The 20,000-nt window shown below is 40.8% G+C and overlaps 2 protein-coding genes across 3 annotated transcripts in view; one reads left to right on the top strand and one right to left on the bottom strand.

The window, feature by feature from the left end:
* Nucleotides 1–20,000, top strand: part of LOC138000481 (neuronal acetylcholine receptor subunit beta-3-like) — an 85,217-nt gene that overhangs the window by 5,975 nt on the left and 59,242 nt on the right. Inside the window, exons 1-7 of one of the 2 annotated variants that reach the window (XR_011123137.1) lie at nt 358–517; nt 4,320–4,477; nt 5,499–5,543; nt 6,537–6,646; nt 8,833–9,074; nt 11,885–12,319; nt 14,791–20,000. The exon at nt 14,791–20,000 is cut by the window's right edge and continues 2,963 nt beyond it. Coding sequence is in view for 1 of the 2 variants with exons in the window: in XM_068846933.1 (XP_068703034.1) it covers nt 4,320–4,477; nt 5,499–5,543; nt 6,537–6,646; nt 8,833–9,074; nt 11,885–12,319; nt 14,791–15,140 (1,340 nt within the window). In the remaining variant the exon portion in view is untranslated. Of the gene's footprint in view, nt 1–357; nt 518–4,319; nt 4,478–5,498; nt 5,544–6,536; nt 6,647–8,832; nt 9,075–11,884; nt 12,320–14,790 lie in introns of those variants that run through there. The other variant, XM_068846933.1, reaches the window with a different exon arrangement.
* LOC138001167 (uncharacterized) overlaps nt 18,167–20,000 on the bottom strand; it is a 2,572-nt gene continuing 738 nt past the window's right edge. Inside the window, exons 2-4 of the mRNA XM_068847824.1 lie at nt 19,590–20,000; nt 18,728–19,074; nt 18,167–18,405 (exon numbers count right to left, since the gene is read on the bottom strand). The exon at nt 19,590–20,000 is cut by the window's right edge and continues 315 nt beyond it. Coding sequence (XP_068703925.1) covers nt 18,167–18,405; nt 18,728–19,074; nt 19,590–20,000 — 997 coding nt within the window. The remainder of the gene's footprint in view (nt 18,406–18,727; nt 19,075–19,589) is intronic.

The following is a 20,000-nucleotide window of genomic DNA, read 5'->3' as shown; positions in this document are numbered from 1 at the left end:
CTTAATTGCATGATATAGCTCGACCACTGAGAACTAAAATAACTTATTTTTTTTTTAATTTTTAATGTAGAACACGCTAAGTCATCTTGAAAATATGCTCACCTCAAGGTCAATAGTATTGTAACTAAACAATGATGTCAGGTAGTTCGAAGAAAAAAGAAACATTGAAATAGCAGCCTTAATGATTGCAATAATTATTTAAATTTTTCAGGAATGATTTGTCTTGAGAAAAATTGTTGTTAAAAGTGTAAACAGGTCTACGTGATAAAATTTAGTTAGCATAAGTGTTTGTCAGTAAAAGAGGAAACAAACGTCAAATTATCTCCAAAGGAACAATGAGGCACTTGTTGCGGTTCATTTAATGGAGGCATCGCTATGTAAACGAGTGAAGAGTTTTGAAAACAATTTCCTAAGTTGACTGCATGCTCGCATTTTTTAAGTAAGGAGTCTAGGCTTTGGCAGGAACGGATGGCGCGACTTGTAAGCATTTTGCTGTTCATGTTTCTTCTGTCTGCAGGTAAACTGAAAGTAATGTAACGCGTTTAAAACACCTGGTGTTTAAAAGAAAATAGCCCAAGATCCTTGATGAGCATATAAGGAGAGTTGGGGACCAACTTCGAATTTTACCTGTATGCTATGTGTGGGTGGAATCACCTGTTTCGGAAGTTGACGAAATGTTCTGACTACTAGCTAGTACTTGCCCTACCAGTGCTAACGATCATGTTGCCTATTTTTATCGACGTTGGGGTTAGTTTTTGAAGATTTAGCCATTGTTTCTCCAGGTATATACAACTTAGTAAAATATAGGTGATCATACTTTGTTTTGGAAATTTAAATCTGGACTCCAGTACTGGTCAGTGGAACCAATGATTTGCAAAAACAAACATGGAAAAATAAAGAAAAAAGGTTTCGCCTTTGGGAAGCTTTGATTCTGTCGCTTGAAGGCGATTCCATCGAGGGTTGCGGAAATATTGCCCACTGTCTCATGGCATAGAAATTATGAAACAATATGTTTTCCGCTATGATATTGTCACTTGCCTTTTTCCTTGCATGGTAAAGAACGACAAAATGATACAAAACTCGCCTAAGTGCAAAAGACTTTTTTTCCCCCAAATTGTCAGTTCCCAGTTTTGTCAACACTTGGTTTCGGTTAAGGTCCACCAGATCATTGCCTGTCTCAGTTCTAGAGACAGTACCAGTACAGAGTATTTGGTTTCATGTACTGAAACTATTACTCGCGACTTTGGTAAAAGGCCGTAGATAGCCAGGCCTGTTGCATATAATTTATTTGCTACAATTTGCGACAAGTTCCACATTTTGATCTTGTAGAGTGGCTCCGTTTGGGTATGGCCTGTTTCATGCTCAGGTTGTCGAGAATTGGAGGAGTTTTGCGTGAGGAAGGGAGATCCCAGATGATAAAACAATATTTTGTTTGGTTTACATGCAGAAAATTCGGTCGGGGTTATAGTTTATAATTGGTAGAATGCAAAGTTGCTAAACCTCTGGTCACTAAATTGTTTGATTTCTTTAAGATCTTCCAAGAATTAGGATAGTACGCGCACTCTCATTGGCCAATAGCTGTGTTTAGATGAGATTATGGAAACACGGCTGTAACATCAGACGCGCATCTTGATTGGCTGCGTCTCGGGTTTGCATAACTCTCTCGAATTCTCCCAACTCCCCCTCGTGTTTAGACACGGAAAACGTCCTTTATTGCTTAAGTAGTGTTTACACAGCAGTAGTGCTGAGATCTTCTCAGCACTAGAACTTTCCTATTTCTTCGCACGGTAGATCCTCCAGTTTGCAGAGACAATATTATAATAACTTGAATAGTGATATAGCTTCTAAAATGGCACTAAACTTAAGAAAAGGAATTAAACACCGTTTATAGGGTACTATACAATAACAACAGGGACGGTAAGAACGAAAATTATCTAATGGTGGAGACTTTTATTTTAGCTGCTCCAGAATGCGCCAACATTCTCGTCTCCAGAGCCTCGGATCTGGGAAACTTTATGTAGGAGAACATGCGCCGTAGGGTTCTTAAAGCCAAAAATTGGCTATTTGAACCTTACGTTACTTGCTCGTGCACTTTTCGCGCTAACATGAATACACCAATCGGAGACACTTTTCATTGTTCTTCCCGAAAACCAATGAGAAGACACTTTGTTTCAGGGTTCCCCAGAGCTCTCCTCTCCCTCTCTCATGCGCAAATGAAAAGAGATTGAATGAACCAAATAATACACGCTTCACGCAAGGTTTGTGACTAAAATAGGTACGTCACTTTGAGGTGTCTTACTTTATGACACAAAAACACAACACAACTCACAACTTCAGGACCAAACAAGAAGACAAAAACCGGTCATTCCATGCACCCCAAGTAATATCGTTTGTAGTGTTAAGTACTAATCTGCAGTATTTAAGCCTCGGCACTCATTCGAGAATGGTTAGCTTTCGAACCCTGAGCTTCGAGTTGAAATGTTTGGAACGAGTTTGGGGCAAAACAAACGTTTTCAACCGCTCGGACTCAAAATGGCCGGCATGTAATTAATGCCCGTTCTAAATAAACCCAAAATACTGACGGACAAACTACTGAAGCAAAACGCGAAACAGGACATGTTACTCATTATATCGACTGCAATTCAAAAAACTTTATTGTGGCATTCTTTGAAGAACGAGGCATACAATACACGGGTATTCTGCACAGAACACAAGTTGCCTTACAACGGACGAGGGGACAACTGAAAAATCACAGTCTAAGGCAGGATTCGAACTACCCTGCGGGCAGATTCTCTTTCCATCTTCCTAAATAATTCGGGAAGAGGAAGGAAGACTCTGCCAGCCGCCTCGGCATTTCGTATTGAGCGTGCGTTAAAAATTCAAACGTATTCGGGAGTCAATCACGAGTGACCAGTAGCCGCAACACCACAAAACCAAAACAAACAGTTGGGATATTTTCGAACAACTCTGGCAAACACACGACAACCAAGAACTCATTTCCATGTAAACTCAAGATAGTTCGAGTTTTTCAATTGCCATTTCAATTTTCAACTGAAAAAAACAATAAATTTCTCAATGCTGGCAAACTAGTTTCTGTAACGACATACGGACATACTCATGGGAATTTAGACAGTTAAAAATTGTCACGTTGTTGTGAATTTTTAAAAAAATTGAGGAAGCGTGCCGATTGACCATGTCCATAAATTAAAAAACAGGTTTGACAAGTCGAAACTGGACTGACTCATCCATTTCTTTAGATGAGCGGAAAATCAAAGAAAGTCGAGGTGGATGACAGAGTCTTCTATCCTCTTCCCGACTTATCTAGGAAGACCGAAAGCAGGGTAGATTCGAACCTACGACCTCCGTACCACTGGTCGGAGGCTCTACCCATTGAGTGCTTGAAGTCACTGGACAGTTACTTCGTTTATCAAGGTTCTGAATGAACAATGTTTTCCACTGGTCTGCGGACTCTACAAGGCTATGCGCCTCAGTTTATACAACTTGAAATACAGGAAATGATACACCTTATTACAAAATGGCCGCCATTTTAGTATTCTTTTGTTTCCATGCAAATTGTTCCTTATGGCCTCGTTCAAGGTTAAATATTGTTTTGAATTTTACGTTTGAAAGCGAGGCCATAAGGGCAAATTTGCATGGAAACAAAAGAATACTAAAATGGTGGGCATTTTGGAATAACTTGCATGAACAGGTGTAATGCGCCGGTGAGAAGGATAGAATACAAGTTGCTTGGCAACGAGTAAAAGGACAACTGAAAAATCAGAGTCCTAGGCAAGTTTCCAACCTATGACCCACGTGACACCAGTCGGATGCTCTACCCATTGAGCTACTAGAATTACTGGAGAGCTGGTCCTGAATGAACAGTGTCCCAATGGTCAGCGGGCACTGCAAAGTCACGCGTCCCAGTTCGCTAGTGAGTTCTAGTAGCTCAATGGGTAGACCATAGGGCTAGTTCGATTTCTGTTACAAAAGCACTCGAAATTTTCCCTAGTATTCCGCGCTGTCGTTTTTCTATTCTTCCTGCAAGAATAGCTCGCTCAATTAGAACAGGCACGCAACATTACCAGCAGATCAGAAGTAACAGCCAAAACAATTGCGAATGGATCATGTTTAGCGTCGGATGCATGTATTTCTATGACTTTTGCATCGTGATTTACTCACTTTATTACGTGAGTCGGTTGGAATTATCTGAAGTTATTATTTTAGTTTATTTCGATTTTGCGGAACGCAGGTGCAAACGCTCGAAACACTGATGAACCAATAATCAATAATTTCTTGCCTTTTATTCCATTTTCTTGCAGTTGTGGATGGGACAGTGATCAACATGACCCGAGCACCGGAATACCAGTTAAGACAAGATCTATTCCAAACGTACGATCACATGGTTCGTCCGGTGTTAGAATGGTCTCAAGTGGTTAATATATCTTTTAAACTGGAATTCAAGGCACTGATTGAAGTGGTAAGGATGGATTGTCGTCTGCGGAAGAAAAACACTCTTTAAACGCTTATATATCAAAAACAAACTCGACTAAACTGACCCCCAATTTTTATTACTGAAAAGTGAATAACAGGCTGAGATAATTTCTAGTTGCAAAGTTAAAAGAATTCTTAGGAGGGATACAGTTTGAAAATATAAAGGTGGCTCTGAATCCGCTCTAGACAATTTTCAACTAATCCTCACTAAACCATAGTTAATAGAGTATTTAACATAGCTGCACACGCCTCAAGCTATGAACACCGACGTGTATAACACATACAAACGCTGCTTAACTTTGCGTTTTTGATGTTTATTACACGCAAACCAACTACTGAAATCACTGGAACGTAAGAGTGAGTAATTGTATGCAGTCACCTTGACCAAAACAGTCATTTCAGCAAGGGAGATGCTAATGACTCCCATTATTGCCGTGCGGAAATGACTGTTGCGCATGGGGAAGTAATTTATTCGAGCAAAAGAAATGGCATTGATCACTGGCAGTTCCCTGAATACGTCTCTTTTACGCGTGACTCGTGGGTATAATTGAGAGAATGGTAGTAAGTCTAAATAAACCAAGAGATGTCACCCGAAAAATTTATTGCCGGTATCTCAGTAATGTTGCAATTGATCCCTCGAAAACTAACAACAAAATAACATTGAAAACTGTAGCAAAAGTTACTCATGTCGAATTTCGAATCATCATACTGATTGGCTTTAGGTTTAGAAATTTTGCATGACCGTTTCTTCGCTTTGTTTGTCTCAAAGATGATTGTAAATTTGGAGCAAAGTTGCGGTATAAATGAATTGTTGTTGTTGTTCAGGGATCGAGGACTGGTCAAAGTCTAATGTAGACTAAAAGTTCACCAGGCTGTGATGGAAACAGCTACACAAATAAAATTCCTGTTTAAGTCTTCTCGAAAAGTCTCCCTCGAAGAGGAGACCTCTGGTTAGAGGAGGTATTGTAACCACAAACTATGGTCTTTTTATTTTTTTTCTTGGGCAGGATAATAAGGCTCAAGTGATCACGACAGAAACCGTAGTAACACAGGTAAAAACGGCTCAGTGGAAACAACTCTTTTGACTAATATTTTTAAAAACAACGGGGTTGACATGAAGTTTATTCCTTCATGCCCGATGAAAATTGAAAGGCAATGGATCTACCACTTTCCACGTATGCCGGTACGTTGTATATTAAACGGCATGAAAAAACACGTAAGAATTTATGCTTTATAGAAAGAACACCGATAGGATGAAAAAAAAATGGCGTCATGCCTGGGAGATGGAGATCTTAGCCCCATTACCCAAAAGGAGCCGCTTGTAATTTAAGAAGGGGACTAGGGTTGAGCTTGGACCTCATGCCCGGCACGAAAAAAGACGGAATTGCCATGCCAGGCTTGTGCTTAAAATCGGTATGAGAAACTTCATGCCCTGCGTGAAAAAAGAGACAGGGCGTCATGCCGGGCACGTACTGAAAAAGTGACTTGTTCACAGCGTTGACGTATTGTGGTTTGGTTTGTTCTGTTGATGATTCAAGAACCCCAAAAAGTATATTTTATTTACTGCAATATATGCAAAGATGTAATGTATCAAAATGATGTTGGGGTAGCCCCCTTTCTGCTTCTTTGAACCAGTGCTTTGGTCGAGTATCAGAAGAGGAGCTCATCGGTAATTACAAAAAGAAGCGTTCACATGAATTAATCTTGGCCAATCTTTTTTCAGCTTTCCCATCGATTGTTGCACACCGTTAATATATCTACAACATCCCCTTAAAAAAGGACCCATACAAGCTTTATTTATTCAGTATTCGATCATCCGTTATTTGAGCACAAGCTGTTTTGAATTCCAATATTGCTGCGTATTAAAATACAATGGTTATGAGCTTTTTTTCTCTTTGAATTAGTTGATGTACTGACATTTGAATTCTTCTTGTATGCTGACTCTAAGTTGACGTTGCCAAAATATCTTTCTTCATGGTCTCCACGTCGACGTCATCTTAAGTACATGGAGCTATCAATATCAAATCTTGTTAATTGCATTGCAGATTTGGCAAAATCCGTTCTTGCGATGGAAACCTTCTCATTATGGCGGAATAACTCATATTTTTGTGGAACCGAAAACAATTTGGGTCCCAGATATCGTCCTTGAAAATAAGTGAGTTTACTTCCATTTGCAGTACTCATGACCATGAGATCTCTTTTATGTGCTCAATCAGTATGCTCCTGACTTCCTCTGTTACTCTTGGTAACTTCTGATCTCTTCATCAACCCTAAGTGAGTTATGACATACCAGCAACCTCACTTTCTAATGACCCCCAGTTCCCACGTTGTCAGCCTTCACAAAAATAAACCAACGCCGCACACTTTACTTGAAATAGAGTGATTTTTAATTGAGCTTCTTTATCAGTTGGCTCGGCTTTCTTTGTTCTGTTGGAGAAATAAACATATATTTTCCGAAATGTCAAAATTCAATTACTAGCATTATGGAAAATTATAATGACCTACCAGAGCCTACTCGCTGCAACAACATACACCTTATTCCAAAATGGCCGCTGATTTATGCGGATACAAATTGGCCCTTGTTGTCTCGTTCAAGATAAAATATTCTTTGAATTTTAAGCTTAAGAACGAGGCATCAAGGGCTTATTTGAATAAAAACAAAAGAACATTTAAATGGCGGCCATTTTGGAATAAGGTGTATTGGTAGCGGGTGAAACTTCAAGCAATAAATCATTCTCTCCAGGAGTGTTAAAGTCAAATAAATCGGAGACAGTATTTTCAACATCTAAGTCTGAGTATCCTGGCTGTGAGTTTGACTTGTCCCATTCACAAACTTTAAGGAAATCCAACTGCCGAGAAGGAGTTTACTAAGAGCCGGAAAATCTGCTCGTTGGGTTAAAAACAATTCATCTTCGGTGTCGTTCACTGCTCCCAAGAACTTAGTGTATACTAATCGTGCACACGCTATGTAGCATCAAACGAGTCTCTCTCTCGAGGATTTATATATACATATATAACTGCAGACAGTACTGTTTTGGCCTTCTGGGCCTTATCAGTGCAGTACTCCAGGTCAATAACCCTTACAGAAAGATCGTGAGCCATGTTTTCAAGAAAATGAAAAGGAAACCCCAACACCAACCGCGACTTGCACGGTTTTTTTGGGTGATGTAGCAGCTCTCGTAACGTATAGTAGGTACTTTAAAATCTGCGACGGCGACGGTCAACGAAAACGTCACCTCAAAATATAACTTTACTCTATCATAAGTCTTTCGCGATTATTCAGTCGCGTTCACGTCCTACAATGTGGGCGAAGTATCCTCAAAATAAATTGGTTCGAGCGGTTTCGGAGTGAAAATAGAGAATGAAAGAATCTCTGTTGCATGCTTACGTTGTAGTAAAAATCTCAAATTTGGTGATTTCGCGTTGTCGTTATGCAGAGGACCGCAAACATACTTGCTAAAATCCGTGCTGCACGTGCAGCACGATTATTTATGCTCTTTTAACCAATTATATTATTGTTTTGTGGAGTGGTCGTGGTCGTAGCCGTCGTCGTTTCTTAAACTCCCTAATGTGATTGGCTCGCTACCCTCGCCAAAAACAAAAGACTTAACAATTGAAACAATGACTTAAGCCGATGATACACGGTTCAACATCTTGCAACATTTGTTGCTCAACAAATGTTAAACAATGTTAACTGAATAGAGTTTAATGTGAAGTGCTAGATTTCAATCCCATATGAACCATGTGAGCGTTAGACCTACTGATGGACTCAGTCGGTAGAGCGGCGGAGATCTAACCCGAAGGTCGTGGGTTCAATTCCCACCCTGGTCAGAGTTTTTCTCTGTCCTTGTGTGGGCCCGTTTCCAAATGTTGAACAATGTTACACAAACGTGTTGAACGGAATAGAGCTGGTCTCTATTTTCGTTCAACATCGTTCAACAACGTTCAACGTGTTGAATGGCATATTTCAACATTCAACAGGACACGACACACTGTTCAACATTTGTTGAACAAGAGCTGCAACATTTGTTGATCCACAAATGCTGAACCGTGTATCACCGGCTTTAGGCTTAAAAACAATAGAGGAGGCTGCTTACATTATCAAACAATAGCAGGTTACGAGAGCTGCTACACTTAGTGTTGTTGTTGTTGTTTTTTTTTTTTTGCGTTGTGAGCAAGTTACACGCAATTGCTTTGAATTCAGACAGTCTTTTAACACTGTTCGCGTTGTTGCAACTCTTCAGAGAAATATTGCTTGGTTTCTAAAGTCATTTGCAACCCTTCATTAGATTCTGTTAATTTGACAAACATGTCCAAATAACGACTCCTATTGTGTTTCAGCGCTGATGGATTGGTCGTGCAAGCAGGTCACTTGGAAAAATTCCGAACCTATGTGATATTGCGAAACGATGGACTGAATACATGGGTGTCGCCTGCAACATTCCAAAGTTCGTGTAGTCTAGATGTGCAGTACTTTCCCTTTGACAAGCAAAAGTGCAGTATGATGTTTCGCTCACTGACGGCTGATCGCACTCTTATGGACATCAGCACTCAGACAGTCCAGAGCGATAACCCTAAAGAAGGTATCTGGGCCGGGTGTGTTAGTTATGTTTCAAAAACGTCACAAAAGATCCACTACTCATCAAGATCTCTTCAACTTGTCGTTACATGTGTCCACAAAAGCTGGCGCTGACCCTTAGTGACCCTCTAGCGCTAATTTAGATATAAACACTAAATCCTCAGGCTAACACCTGTCTAACCTAATTCTGTGCCCAATCCTAGAGCTGTAAATGAGGACTTCACGTTTCGTAGCTCCTGGTGCATGATCACAATTCAGTTACATGAATAGGACTAAACAAAATCACTGGTAACCGAAGTTATGAAGTCTAAAAGATCTATAATAAACGGAAAGGGAAAACAAATATCAAAACTCTTACTGACTATCCTCTTATGCACTCGAATGGAAGGAACAAGTTTAAAGGGTGTATCGCAACGCAAGTCAAAATACTGTGTAGTTAATCGAAAGGCTCAAGATCGCAAAATCACACGGGGTGAATCCGGAAAACGGAAGGATCCTCAATCCGCTCAGGGCGAGTTTTCTTTCTAAACATTTATTCAGTTTATTTTATCTTATGACTGTTTGGGGTGTAAAGGGTCAGGATTTCTCTCATATACTCTTCATACACAAATAAATTCAGTCTGTATCCTTCGAGGATCCTTTACACGATTAGGATGTGTTCTCCTTTGTTGAACGCAATTAATATTCGACTAACAGTAACAGTTTTTGTCGTCTTCTATAATATGCGCTTATCTCGCTATCTCCTATCCTGGAATTGATTCTTGTCACCATTAGACTTCTTTGCTTTCTTCGTTTGTCACAAAAGGCGTAGATGGAAATGGAATCGATTTCATCCCGGTTTTTTTTCTTGTCGATACCAATATTATTCTTAACTTTTCTCTTCAGTTGACAGGCTTGTCCTTATATCTCTTATATAGTACCCTGATATGGATTGTTTGCACTGTCAAACATACCAGCACGTCTAGCAGAAATAGGTGTTGTATGCCGGGATAGCAGAGATAACTTTTGTTATGAAAAATTTATGCAATTCTGAACCTCAGATATATCTATTGTAGCGTTCGTTGGATATTTTGTAGCCCCCAGGCCTTGGTTCTTTAAAAGTTAATAACGCAATCCAGCGGATAAACACTTGCAAAACCAATTGAGTTATCCAGTGGATATCGATACCCATGCACTCTCCGAACAACTGGGGCTTGATTGGCTCACTCAGTCTCGGTTACAAGTATATAAAATCCTGCATCTTGTCATTTATGGACATGAGAGATGTTTTGAAAGGTCTCAAAATAGCGCTCGTCAATTTGAGAACTTTCAAAACATCACGAGTAACAGGATCCTATGAATAGGAGCGAACAAATTCATTGTATTTGTGGAACGGCGTTTTTACAGACCGAGATAGTTTTACATTGATTTTGCCACGAAACCAGATAATCACAAGTCTTGCAAGAGAAACTATTACCCTTGGAATTGAGAATGGTCGCTGGTGCAAGTCAAATCTTGTTGAAGAACTAGTCAAAATATCTTGGTCTGCGAAAATGCCGTCACAGGGACCTACGTTTCTCGAAAGGCCCGAAACACCATTTGTGCGGAAACTGTCAAATGCTTGTTTTGGAAAGTAACAAAAATCAAAATGACTGTGAATTTTGACGACTTAAATCCTCTCCGTTCTTGAAATATAAAGGGGAATTGTGACACCCGAAAATGGCCCGTAAAGTTTCGGGACCTTCGAGAAACGGGCCCCATGTTATGGGCTGCTGCGAGGGACCATAAATCACGAAATGCACGATCAAGTTCATACGGTGTTTGCATAGACACTTCCGTTTTTTACTCTGTCACCTCTTTTGCACTCTAAACCTATTTATGCATTCGTCATTGGCCAATCACAAACGCCGAATATTCGGTTGAGTATAATCAGCTGATATACCAACAGGAATTCATCAAGGGGAGCCGCTATCTCCCATACTTGGCCTAGGAGTCAATCCTCTCACGAATAAATTCATTTATAGAACGCCCCCCTTTGGAAATTCAGCACGCCCACTAATGTAAAGCCGCGGTTACACGAGCGATTTTTTGCTCGCGCCGGTGATACGATTTTTTAAAATTTGTCGCGTCGCCAGCGCGTAATGAAAATCCAAAGTGAAGCCACCATTAAGCGGGCGACAGGACAGCTGAAAAAATGGCAGGAAAAAAATCGCGAGAAATTGAATAAGTTGAATTTCTCGTGATTTTTTTTCTGCGATTTTTTCAGCTGTCCTTTCGCCATTTCAAGGTTGGCTACACTTGCGATTTTCATCGCGGAAGCGCTGGTGACGCGACAAAATTTGAAAAAAATCGCATCACCGGCGCCAGCAAAAAACCGCTCGTGTAGCCGCGGCTTAAAAGTCAAGGAAAACATAATACTTTTCGCGGGAAAAACCTGTTCTTCAAAATAAATTTACTCGGGAAGAGTTGACTCAAGAAATTAGCGGCAATAGAAGTTCCTGATACAGTATGATTGCGCCAAGCAAGTAAAATTGCTCATTATCCAGATGTTCAGAATTAATCAAATTCAATTTGGCAAATGTCACTCGGTGCCTCTTTCCTTGCATTATGGTTAAATCATCTCATATCCACAGCGTGCTCGTGGAAATATTGTGAAATGCCATTATTTTGAAGGAAATCATGATACTCAAACTTGGTAATTTTTGGATACTCATGTGATCAACTTCATATTCTTTCACTTAATTTCCCACATGTGTAGCTCACAACCGTACGTAAATTAAGCCTTCATCTTTTCTAATTTCTAATTTTCGTCTTTTTTAATTTCGTTTCGCAAAGACCTGAAACTCAATACGTCGAATGGTTATTGGGCCTTGAGGAGCATTGAAATAAAGAAAGTTAACTCACAAAAGCCACAAGGTGAGTTCTCTGAAGTCGTCGTGTCGTTCTTCATTGGTCGTCGTCCCATGTTTTTCGTCCTTTTTTCAATCGTGCCTTGCATGATCATCGGTATGCTGACTCTCGTGAGCTTCTTCATTCCGGCGGAAAGCGGAGAGCGAATTGGATTATGTGCTACCATTCTATTGGCTGTAAGCGTGTACCTACTCGTGGTCACCGAACAACTTCCGGAGCAGTCGGAGACGCTGCCTTTGATTGGTGTTTACTACACAGTGGTCATGTTTGAGATAGGGCTGGCGCTGACCGCTACTGTTTTGGTACTGAAGGCTCATCACGCTACGTCTGCGCCACCGAAGTTACTGACTTATCTAACAGGTTAGTTCATTGGCCTTAACTCCCTTCTGGTATAAGCAACCAACAGATCGTTGCTCTTTCACTGTAGTTGAGGCAAACGGCTTCAAATCGCGTTCGATTTTGATCTACATTTGAAGCGACTACATCGTGAGACAAACGGTAAAACTCTAAATTACTATTGTAGCTACCATGTCGACGAATCACAACTATCTTTTTGGCATTGATATGTTCGATTTTGTTGAACAACGATGTTGAAACGGTTTGTTCCCTTCCCCTGCTCCCTCTACCCCCCCCACCTCTTTTAACCTTGTTGAATCGATGTTGAATGAGTTTAAAAGCGTTTCAATTTTGCTTCAACAACCATTCATTATTTCTTTTGAGGCCCTCCCGGGGGTTTTGGAAAAGAAGGGAACATTGCTAATTTGAACTGGGGAAGAGGGGAACAATGTCAAAATATTTTAGGGAACAAGGGGAAAAAAAAATAAACAATTTTAGGGATAAAAAAGCTGGGAACAAGGGAACAAGGACCCTCCCCGGGAAGGGCCTCTCTTTTGTATTCGCGAATGTCAAATAAAGTTGGAGCCGTTTGTCACACTCTTTCAACATTGTTTGGTATTCACGTGCGCACTTATCAGTCTCTCAATGACTTATCGTCCGTATCAATAGTAACAACCGCGACTGCAGCGGCATGTACTAAAACCAGGAACACCGTAACACTCCGGAACACCCTGGAAGTAACCCAAAACCCTCAATTTGGCTAACTTAGCCAAATTGAGGGTTTTGGGTTACTTCCAGGGGGTTCCGGAGTGTTCCGGTATTCCGGTGTTCCTGGTTTTAGTGCATGCCGACTGCAGCCTAGGACGGAAGACCAAGCCTCTCTCTTGAAGCTTTATTGAATCAAATGTTGATGACGTGTTGAAACTGTTTGCCCATCCTAGCAGTCAACATCGTTCAATATCGTTCATTATTATTTATTCAAAGTATTTTCCCGTTTCTGATTGGTTAAAACCACACGCATAACTCACCATAACCAGCTGCTGTTCACCAAATTTGGAAAGAAACTTCGTCATATTGAATCAATGACGTCAAAAGTGCAGCCCGCAGCAAATTATTGAACCGTTGACCGAAAAAGGCTGGGGACGAGATTGTGTTATTTTTGTTGGAGGGTGCGAAATTGTTAAAAATAAAGCTCATTTTCTCCTTTAAGAGTTTGAAAATATTTTGAATATTTTGATCTCGGAGGATGTTATCCACCTCGGCCTTCGGCCTTGGTGGATAACACCCTCCTCGACCTGCAGAATTCTTCATATCCTACTCAGCCTCATTCAATAATTGCTAAATATCGTCCAACATCATTCAACAAAATCAAACGGATGTTGAAGCAAATGTTGAAGTCGTTTGGCCGAATCTGTATAATGCTGAATAATATAATTGAAAAAATACTCCGTTCTGATTGGCTAAAAAAGAGTGCAGTTCTCATGTAACAGGGGTGCAATTTACAAATGCACGTTTCCAAGCTTACAGTTGAATGACTTTTGGACGATATATATTCTTGTTGAGTGAGTTTGAATTTGACTAAAAGGAATCTGTTTGAATGAACTCCAAAGAAAATTAAAGCGCGCGTGTCTGCCAAAATTTCAAGTTTGACTTTCTATCTTCCTTTTTTTTTTCATCTACATTATTAATAAGTAATCACGTGATCTCTTGTATAATTAGGTATAAATAAGCACTTGTAAGCTTTTCAGACTACAAATTGCACGAGCCCGTATTCTCAAAAATTTACTTGTGCTTATTTGAACCAAAAGTATGCAAATTAGTTTTCTTGAAAACATCACCAAACGGCTTGCGGCCATTTTGACAAAAAAAAAAGAAAAACCGCTTCGGTAATTATCACGTAATAATTAATCACCTCAAGTGCAACCAATCAGTGCAGAGAATTTTCAATAATCATCTATGTAATTATGATGATTTATGTTAAACGTTGGCAAAAGTTTTCCGCATACGCCTTTACTTAGATGAGGTATAAGTATAGGTAATCAATGATTTAGAGCTGTAATTTGGAATAAATAAGCACGAGTAAATGTTTTCAAAGACGACCAAAATACACCTTATTCCAAAATGGCCGCCATTTAGATATTCTTTTGTTTTTATTCAAATAAGCCCTTGATGCCTCGTTTTTAAACTTAAACTTCAAAAGAATATTTTATCTTGAACGAGGCAACAAGGGCCAATTTGTATCCGCATAAATCAGCGGCCATTTTGGAATAAGGTGTATAGTCACCTAAAAAAAATGGTGTGTTTTGTGTAGGGTCAGGGCCAAAAATACTAACAAAGACATGAAACAAAGGAACTTGTCGAGTTTCATAACCATCTCCATACATTAACTATGGCACAATGAAGATATAAAATTTGAAGAAAAAGAAAATTCCCGGTACTTCATTGCTATCTTTATAATCAAATGCTGATATCATTTTCTTTTTATACTATATCAGTCATAAATGATATAACCTGTAGGAGAAGAATGTTCACACGAAAAAACGGCAAGGCACCTGTACAAAACGCGGTACCTGGAATTGAAAAAGCCGAATCAGGAAAGGAAGAGGAAGACAAGGAAAATGTTGATGTTTTAGAGCTTGGCGAAGTTGAGACAAAGAGGCCGCGAATTTCCGTTGCCTTTAGCACCAACACGTTTGACGAATCTGCTATGAATCAAGAAACTTGGAAAGAGATTGCTATAGCCTTGGATCGCGTTTTCTTCTGGGTGTTCTTGACTTTGTTTGCGTTGTCTTCGTTTCTTGTTTATGGCCAGGCAGGACGTTTATCTTCAATTGATACATTCTAGAACTTCTTACATGTTGGGATATCGTTTAACTACAGATTTCTCTTCATTTACATAAATGTTTCTTTTAATTTTCCCAGTTAAAACGTCTTAAATCACCCAAAAACCCTAGACGTGTACATTATTAACACTTAAATCATGTTAAATACTGACATTTCATAGGTCATATACAATATTCGCCTTAGATTTTAATCACATTTACAAACTCTCGGTCTCGCCTCGAGTTTGAAAATGTGATACAGATCTGCCGCACATATGGCATATATTACAACTCTGCAATGTCCAAGGATGTTCCTTTTCTTCCGATCACTATTAAAAACCAATCAACCTTTGCGAGCAAGTTCATTCCAGAGATGCTTAGAGTTGTTCATTTCTGAATGCACATGTGCGTTCAAAGTGGGGACTCGTCTGAGTAATTTCTGTTTTTTCCACACAATGAAGCTAGTAAAAGCGCTTGGCAAGGGCTTAAAGTGAAGTTAGTTAGATGCGAGCCAAATTGATAAGCTTCGCAAATTGTCCCTGTACCTTTTCCCTCGACTTTGACATGACTTTTGCCCAGAACTACAGTCAATTGATGACTCTGAAGTGTGCCTCATATTTTCCTCCTGACGCTGACATCAAGAGTCCATCACCCAAAAGTAAGATTTAGGCTATGTTCACAAGGGTAAAGGTAAAGGTAAAGTCTCTGTTACGAGCCTGAAGGCCCATTAAGGCCGGCGCTTATCTCCGGTTTCCGTAGCATGAAGCGACTAGGTATCGAGCTGTAATTTGGAATAAATAAGCACGAGTAAATGTTTTCAAAGACGACCAAAATACACCTTATTCCAAAGTGGCCGCCATTTAGATATTCTTTTGTTTTTATGCAAATGTTTCCGATCTAAAAATCGTGCTGGATAGCCGTTTTGTTCACACGGGACCTGCTAACCTTACCATCAATCCGAAAAAGCGGGACCTGGACCTGGACCTCCGAAAAAGCAGGTTCAGGTTTTGGAACCATTTCGGTGCCAAATGGATCTGTCACCGTGTAAACACCTAGACCGGTTCCTTTCGGTACAAGCAGCGCAATTTAGGCATGGGCAGTATAGTTAAATCTCCTTCCTCTGTAGCCTTTCTCGGCGCTATTTTGAAAGCTTTCACGTGCATTCTGCGCATGCTTAACATTGCCATTCTTAGTATTTGCTCTGACGAAGGGCTAACGCTCGAAACGTCAGCTTTTAGAATCTCTGTACGGTGGCCAATTTACATCATCAACTACGTTGATAAAACCAAATTTTCGAACAAAAAAAAAAATACTAAGAATGGCATCCACCGTCAAAAATGGCAACGACTTTTACTAAACGGAAATTACTGGCAATGGGGAAAAACCTGACACCAGATTATTAATCTTCGGTAATGGACTCTAGGTCTACTGGCTCTAATCACTTTGTCTGTTTGGATGTTAAAATAGGATACTACAATTCATACTCTCGTGACCTGCCTGGCACACGCATGATTTCTTTATCGACGGACTCATAAATGAAAGTTGGAAAGATAATCGCAATGTATCTTCGAGCAACTTAATTATGCAGTTGTAAAGGAAGCCCGAAAAAGCACCCCAGGTTGAATGGGATTCCGATGATCTTTCCAACTTTCAGTTCATTTTACTCCGTTCACATTTATGACACCTGGTGTATCTAAAAAAAATTTTGGAATCAGGACTAGAGGATATTATATGACAGCGGGGGGATACGAATTTTATCTTTGAGAGTTGATAGTATCTCTCACCCAACGCGAGAACTCACTAAAAATTCATATCCCCGCGCGGTCATATGAGTGTATGTGTGTAAACCACAAGAATGAATTTAATACAGAATCAGAAACTTTAACAGAATAGGACGCAGTGACAACGCTTAATGACAACGAAACGAGTTCAAGTTCTAACATGGCGTTCTTTCGTGCAGTTGAGCACGTTTTTACTTGTCTTTTACGGATGCGCCGAACGCACACCGCAGGTTAATGGTATCGCAGTGAGTCTAGATTTCTAGTCACCAGATTCCACATACCAGGGGCGGGGGAGTGAAGCAATTCGTTTTCTTCTTCTGAGGGTTTCGACCTGTGGAATCTACAGTTCAGTTCACGTAAAGTGTTCGTTGGGATCCGTCAGTGTGACCTCCAAGGGATACAAGAGCTGTATTGAACGGTTGGTGACGCCAGAGTTTTTTCTTATCTCTGCGGCTCTAACTAGGCCATCACTACCACGGAGAACTTTCTGTACAATTGCTATCTTCCAGGAACTTCGAGGAACATTTTCCGCGTGCATAAGTACAACATCCCTGACTTTAACAATCTCCTCCTAGGATCTTCGCTTCTTAGACTGATACACATGACGCTCCCACAGCGAAGCAAGATACTCACTCTTAAACCGTTGGACAAAGTGCTGAAACAGCAATGAGCGTCGTTTCAAGGCCTTATTGAGTTGATCATGTTCATTGAAGTCTTCATCCTCCAACTCGTTAGGATCAACAACAGGGTGCGGCAAAGCAGTAATATCGAACCATACAGCAACTTTGACGGTGTCAAGGGTTCTGGATCATTGACATCATGGTAGACGAATGTGATTGGACGATCATTCACGACTGGTTGTACTTCTTTGATGAGTGTTTGTAGCTCGGGCAGACTGATGAGAGCACGACGAAGAACTTTCTTGATTAAAATCTTAACTACTCCAATCAGTCGATTATACATGCCTCCCCAGAGTGGTTACTTGGCAGGAATGTGCCTCACCTGAACTCTCTTCTGGGCAAGGTGATCCTGTACTGTTTGATCTTCTATGACTAGAAACAACTTCTGAATTTTTTTATTCCCTTTCCGAAATGGTCTGGCATTATCACACAGAATCAGTGAAGGAGTTCCATAGAGGGCACAGTGACCCCTGAATGCAAGAAGGAACTGATCGGTCGTCATGTCATCAACAATCTCCAAATTGACATTGCGAGTGGTGCTACAAGTGAAGAGGCAGAAGTAACATTCCTCTGTCTTGTTACCCTTCTTTACATAAGATGACTGGTAAAATCAATCCCCACTGTAGAGAATGGTGTCACCATGTTAAGGCGAAAGTCAGGCAAAGGGGCTGAAGGGGGTAGCTTGTATGCTCCGCCTATCTGGTATCGGCATTTGACACATCGCTCGAGCACCCTTGTAATTTCACTTCGTGCTGATGGCAACCAAAATCTCTTACGCAGTGCTACAACAGTTTCTCTTACTCCGGCGTGAAGCTGTCTCTCATGGACTGAACGAACAAGCAGAGTTGTAAACTGAGACTTTTTAGCGATGAGAATTCGTTCTCTTGCATCTTGTTCGAGCATTGCATCCTCGAGTCTGCCAGGGGTTGAGCTTCAGATTAAGTTGACGAACCAGCTGAGGTCTGGGTTGGAAGTGCGGACGGGTAGGTCGTGTCTGTTCTTTAAGTAGGAACTCTCGTTCTTGCCTAAAATGCTGAATCTGGTGAGCACGAAGAATTATCACTTCTGCTTGGGATGTTTCCGCAGCTGTGGAAACTGGAATTTCCAAATCAATGACTGGCGTACAGTGGCGTGACCTACGTGACCTACCAGAGGCATGCTTCAAGTTGGAAATGAATCTCAAGACATCGGCAATTGTGCCAAGGACGCGTTCATAGGACTGGAAGCGCGAGATGTCAATCAAGTCTGGGAGACTGCCCGAGTGAGACTGCGTACCCTGAACATGGCTGTCCACAGCTGTGGTTGAGACAACATCGTCTTCTGCAAGGGTTGTGGGACTCCACCTAGGCCACCATCTGCCACCATCTGCACTGCATCCACGAGAGAGTATGTCTGCACGATTGTTGGCTGAGCTGACATGGGACCAGCTGGACAAGTCAGTGAGCCTCAAGATCTCTGTCGTCCGATTGCGAATGAAGACTGCGAGTTGCTTGGCACTGAACAGCCAGTGAAGGCAAATGGTGGAGTCAGTTCAGTAGCACGATGAGATGGAGGGGAAATCCTTGCTGAACATTTCTCTTATGGCTGCATGTTTAGATGAGGAAAGTTTGACCTTGGAGCCAATGAATCTGACCTTCTCATTGTGAACAAAGAAGAGACAGCAACCGACGGCAGTGGTGGGGCATGCATCACAAAATACATACATTTCTACTGGTAAAGTTTTGTCAAAAAGTCCAAATAACGTGAGGTAACAAATGCTGAAGCTGCTTCAATTTCTGTGGCGATTTGGTTGTACTGTTGCTGAAGTTCGTCAGGGAGACCTTCATCCCAATGAAATCCGTTATTCCACAGAGATGAAATGAATTTCTTGGCTGGATAAAGGACAGGGGAGATGAGGCCAACAGGATCAAATGTTGATGAAGCAGAACTGAGGACTTCACGTCAGGAGGAATTACATTGGCTTTCCGGAAATTGTAGCCTGTCATCCCTAGGGTTCTACGTCATGCCTAACAAGCCAGCATGATCTCTCTCAGAACCAGTCCTCATCTTGTCAATAATGTTGGTCAGCGCTGGCCAATTTGTGAACCATTGGCGCAGAGTCATGTCAGCATCCTTCATAACCTTCCTTGAGATATTGTAATACTGAATGGCAGTGTCCTCATCATCTGCTCCAGTAAATACATTGTCACAGTAAAGCTTCTTTTCAAGGTCTTGAGCAACAAATTGAACAGCTGGATCTTGATCTTTCTTATGCTTAGAAAGATGATGAAGAATTGTGAAATTAAGGATAAATGGAGAACTTTGTCCTCCAAAAAAGACAGACGCGTACCGATAAACTCTGATTGATTTATCATGGTCACCATCTTCAAACCACAGAAAGCGGAAATAGTTACGATCCTCTTCATTAACCTTAATTCTCATG

Source organism: Montipora foliosa, chromosome 4 (genome assembly GCF_036669935.1).
Source record: "Montipora foliosa isolate CH-2021 chromosome 4, ASM3666993v2, whole genome shotgun sequence".
NCBI lineage: Eukaryota > Metazoa > Cnidaria > Anthozoa > Scleractinia > Acroporidae > Montipora > Montipora foliosa.
Note: the sequence above shows the minus strand (reverse complement) of the source record. Positions and strands in the feature narration are given on the sequence as shown.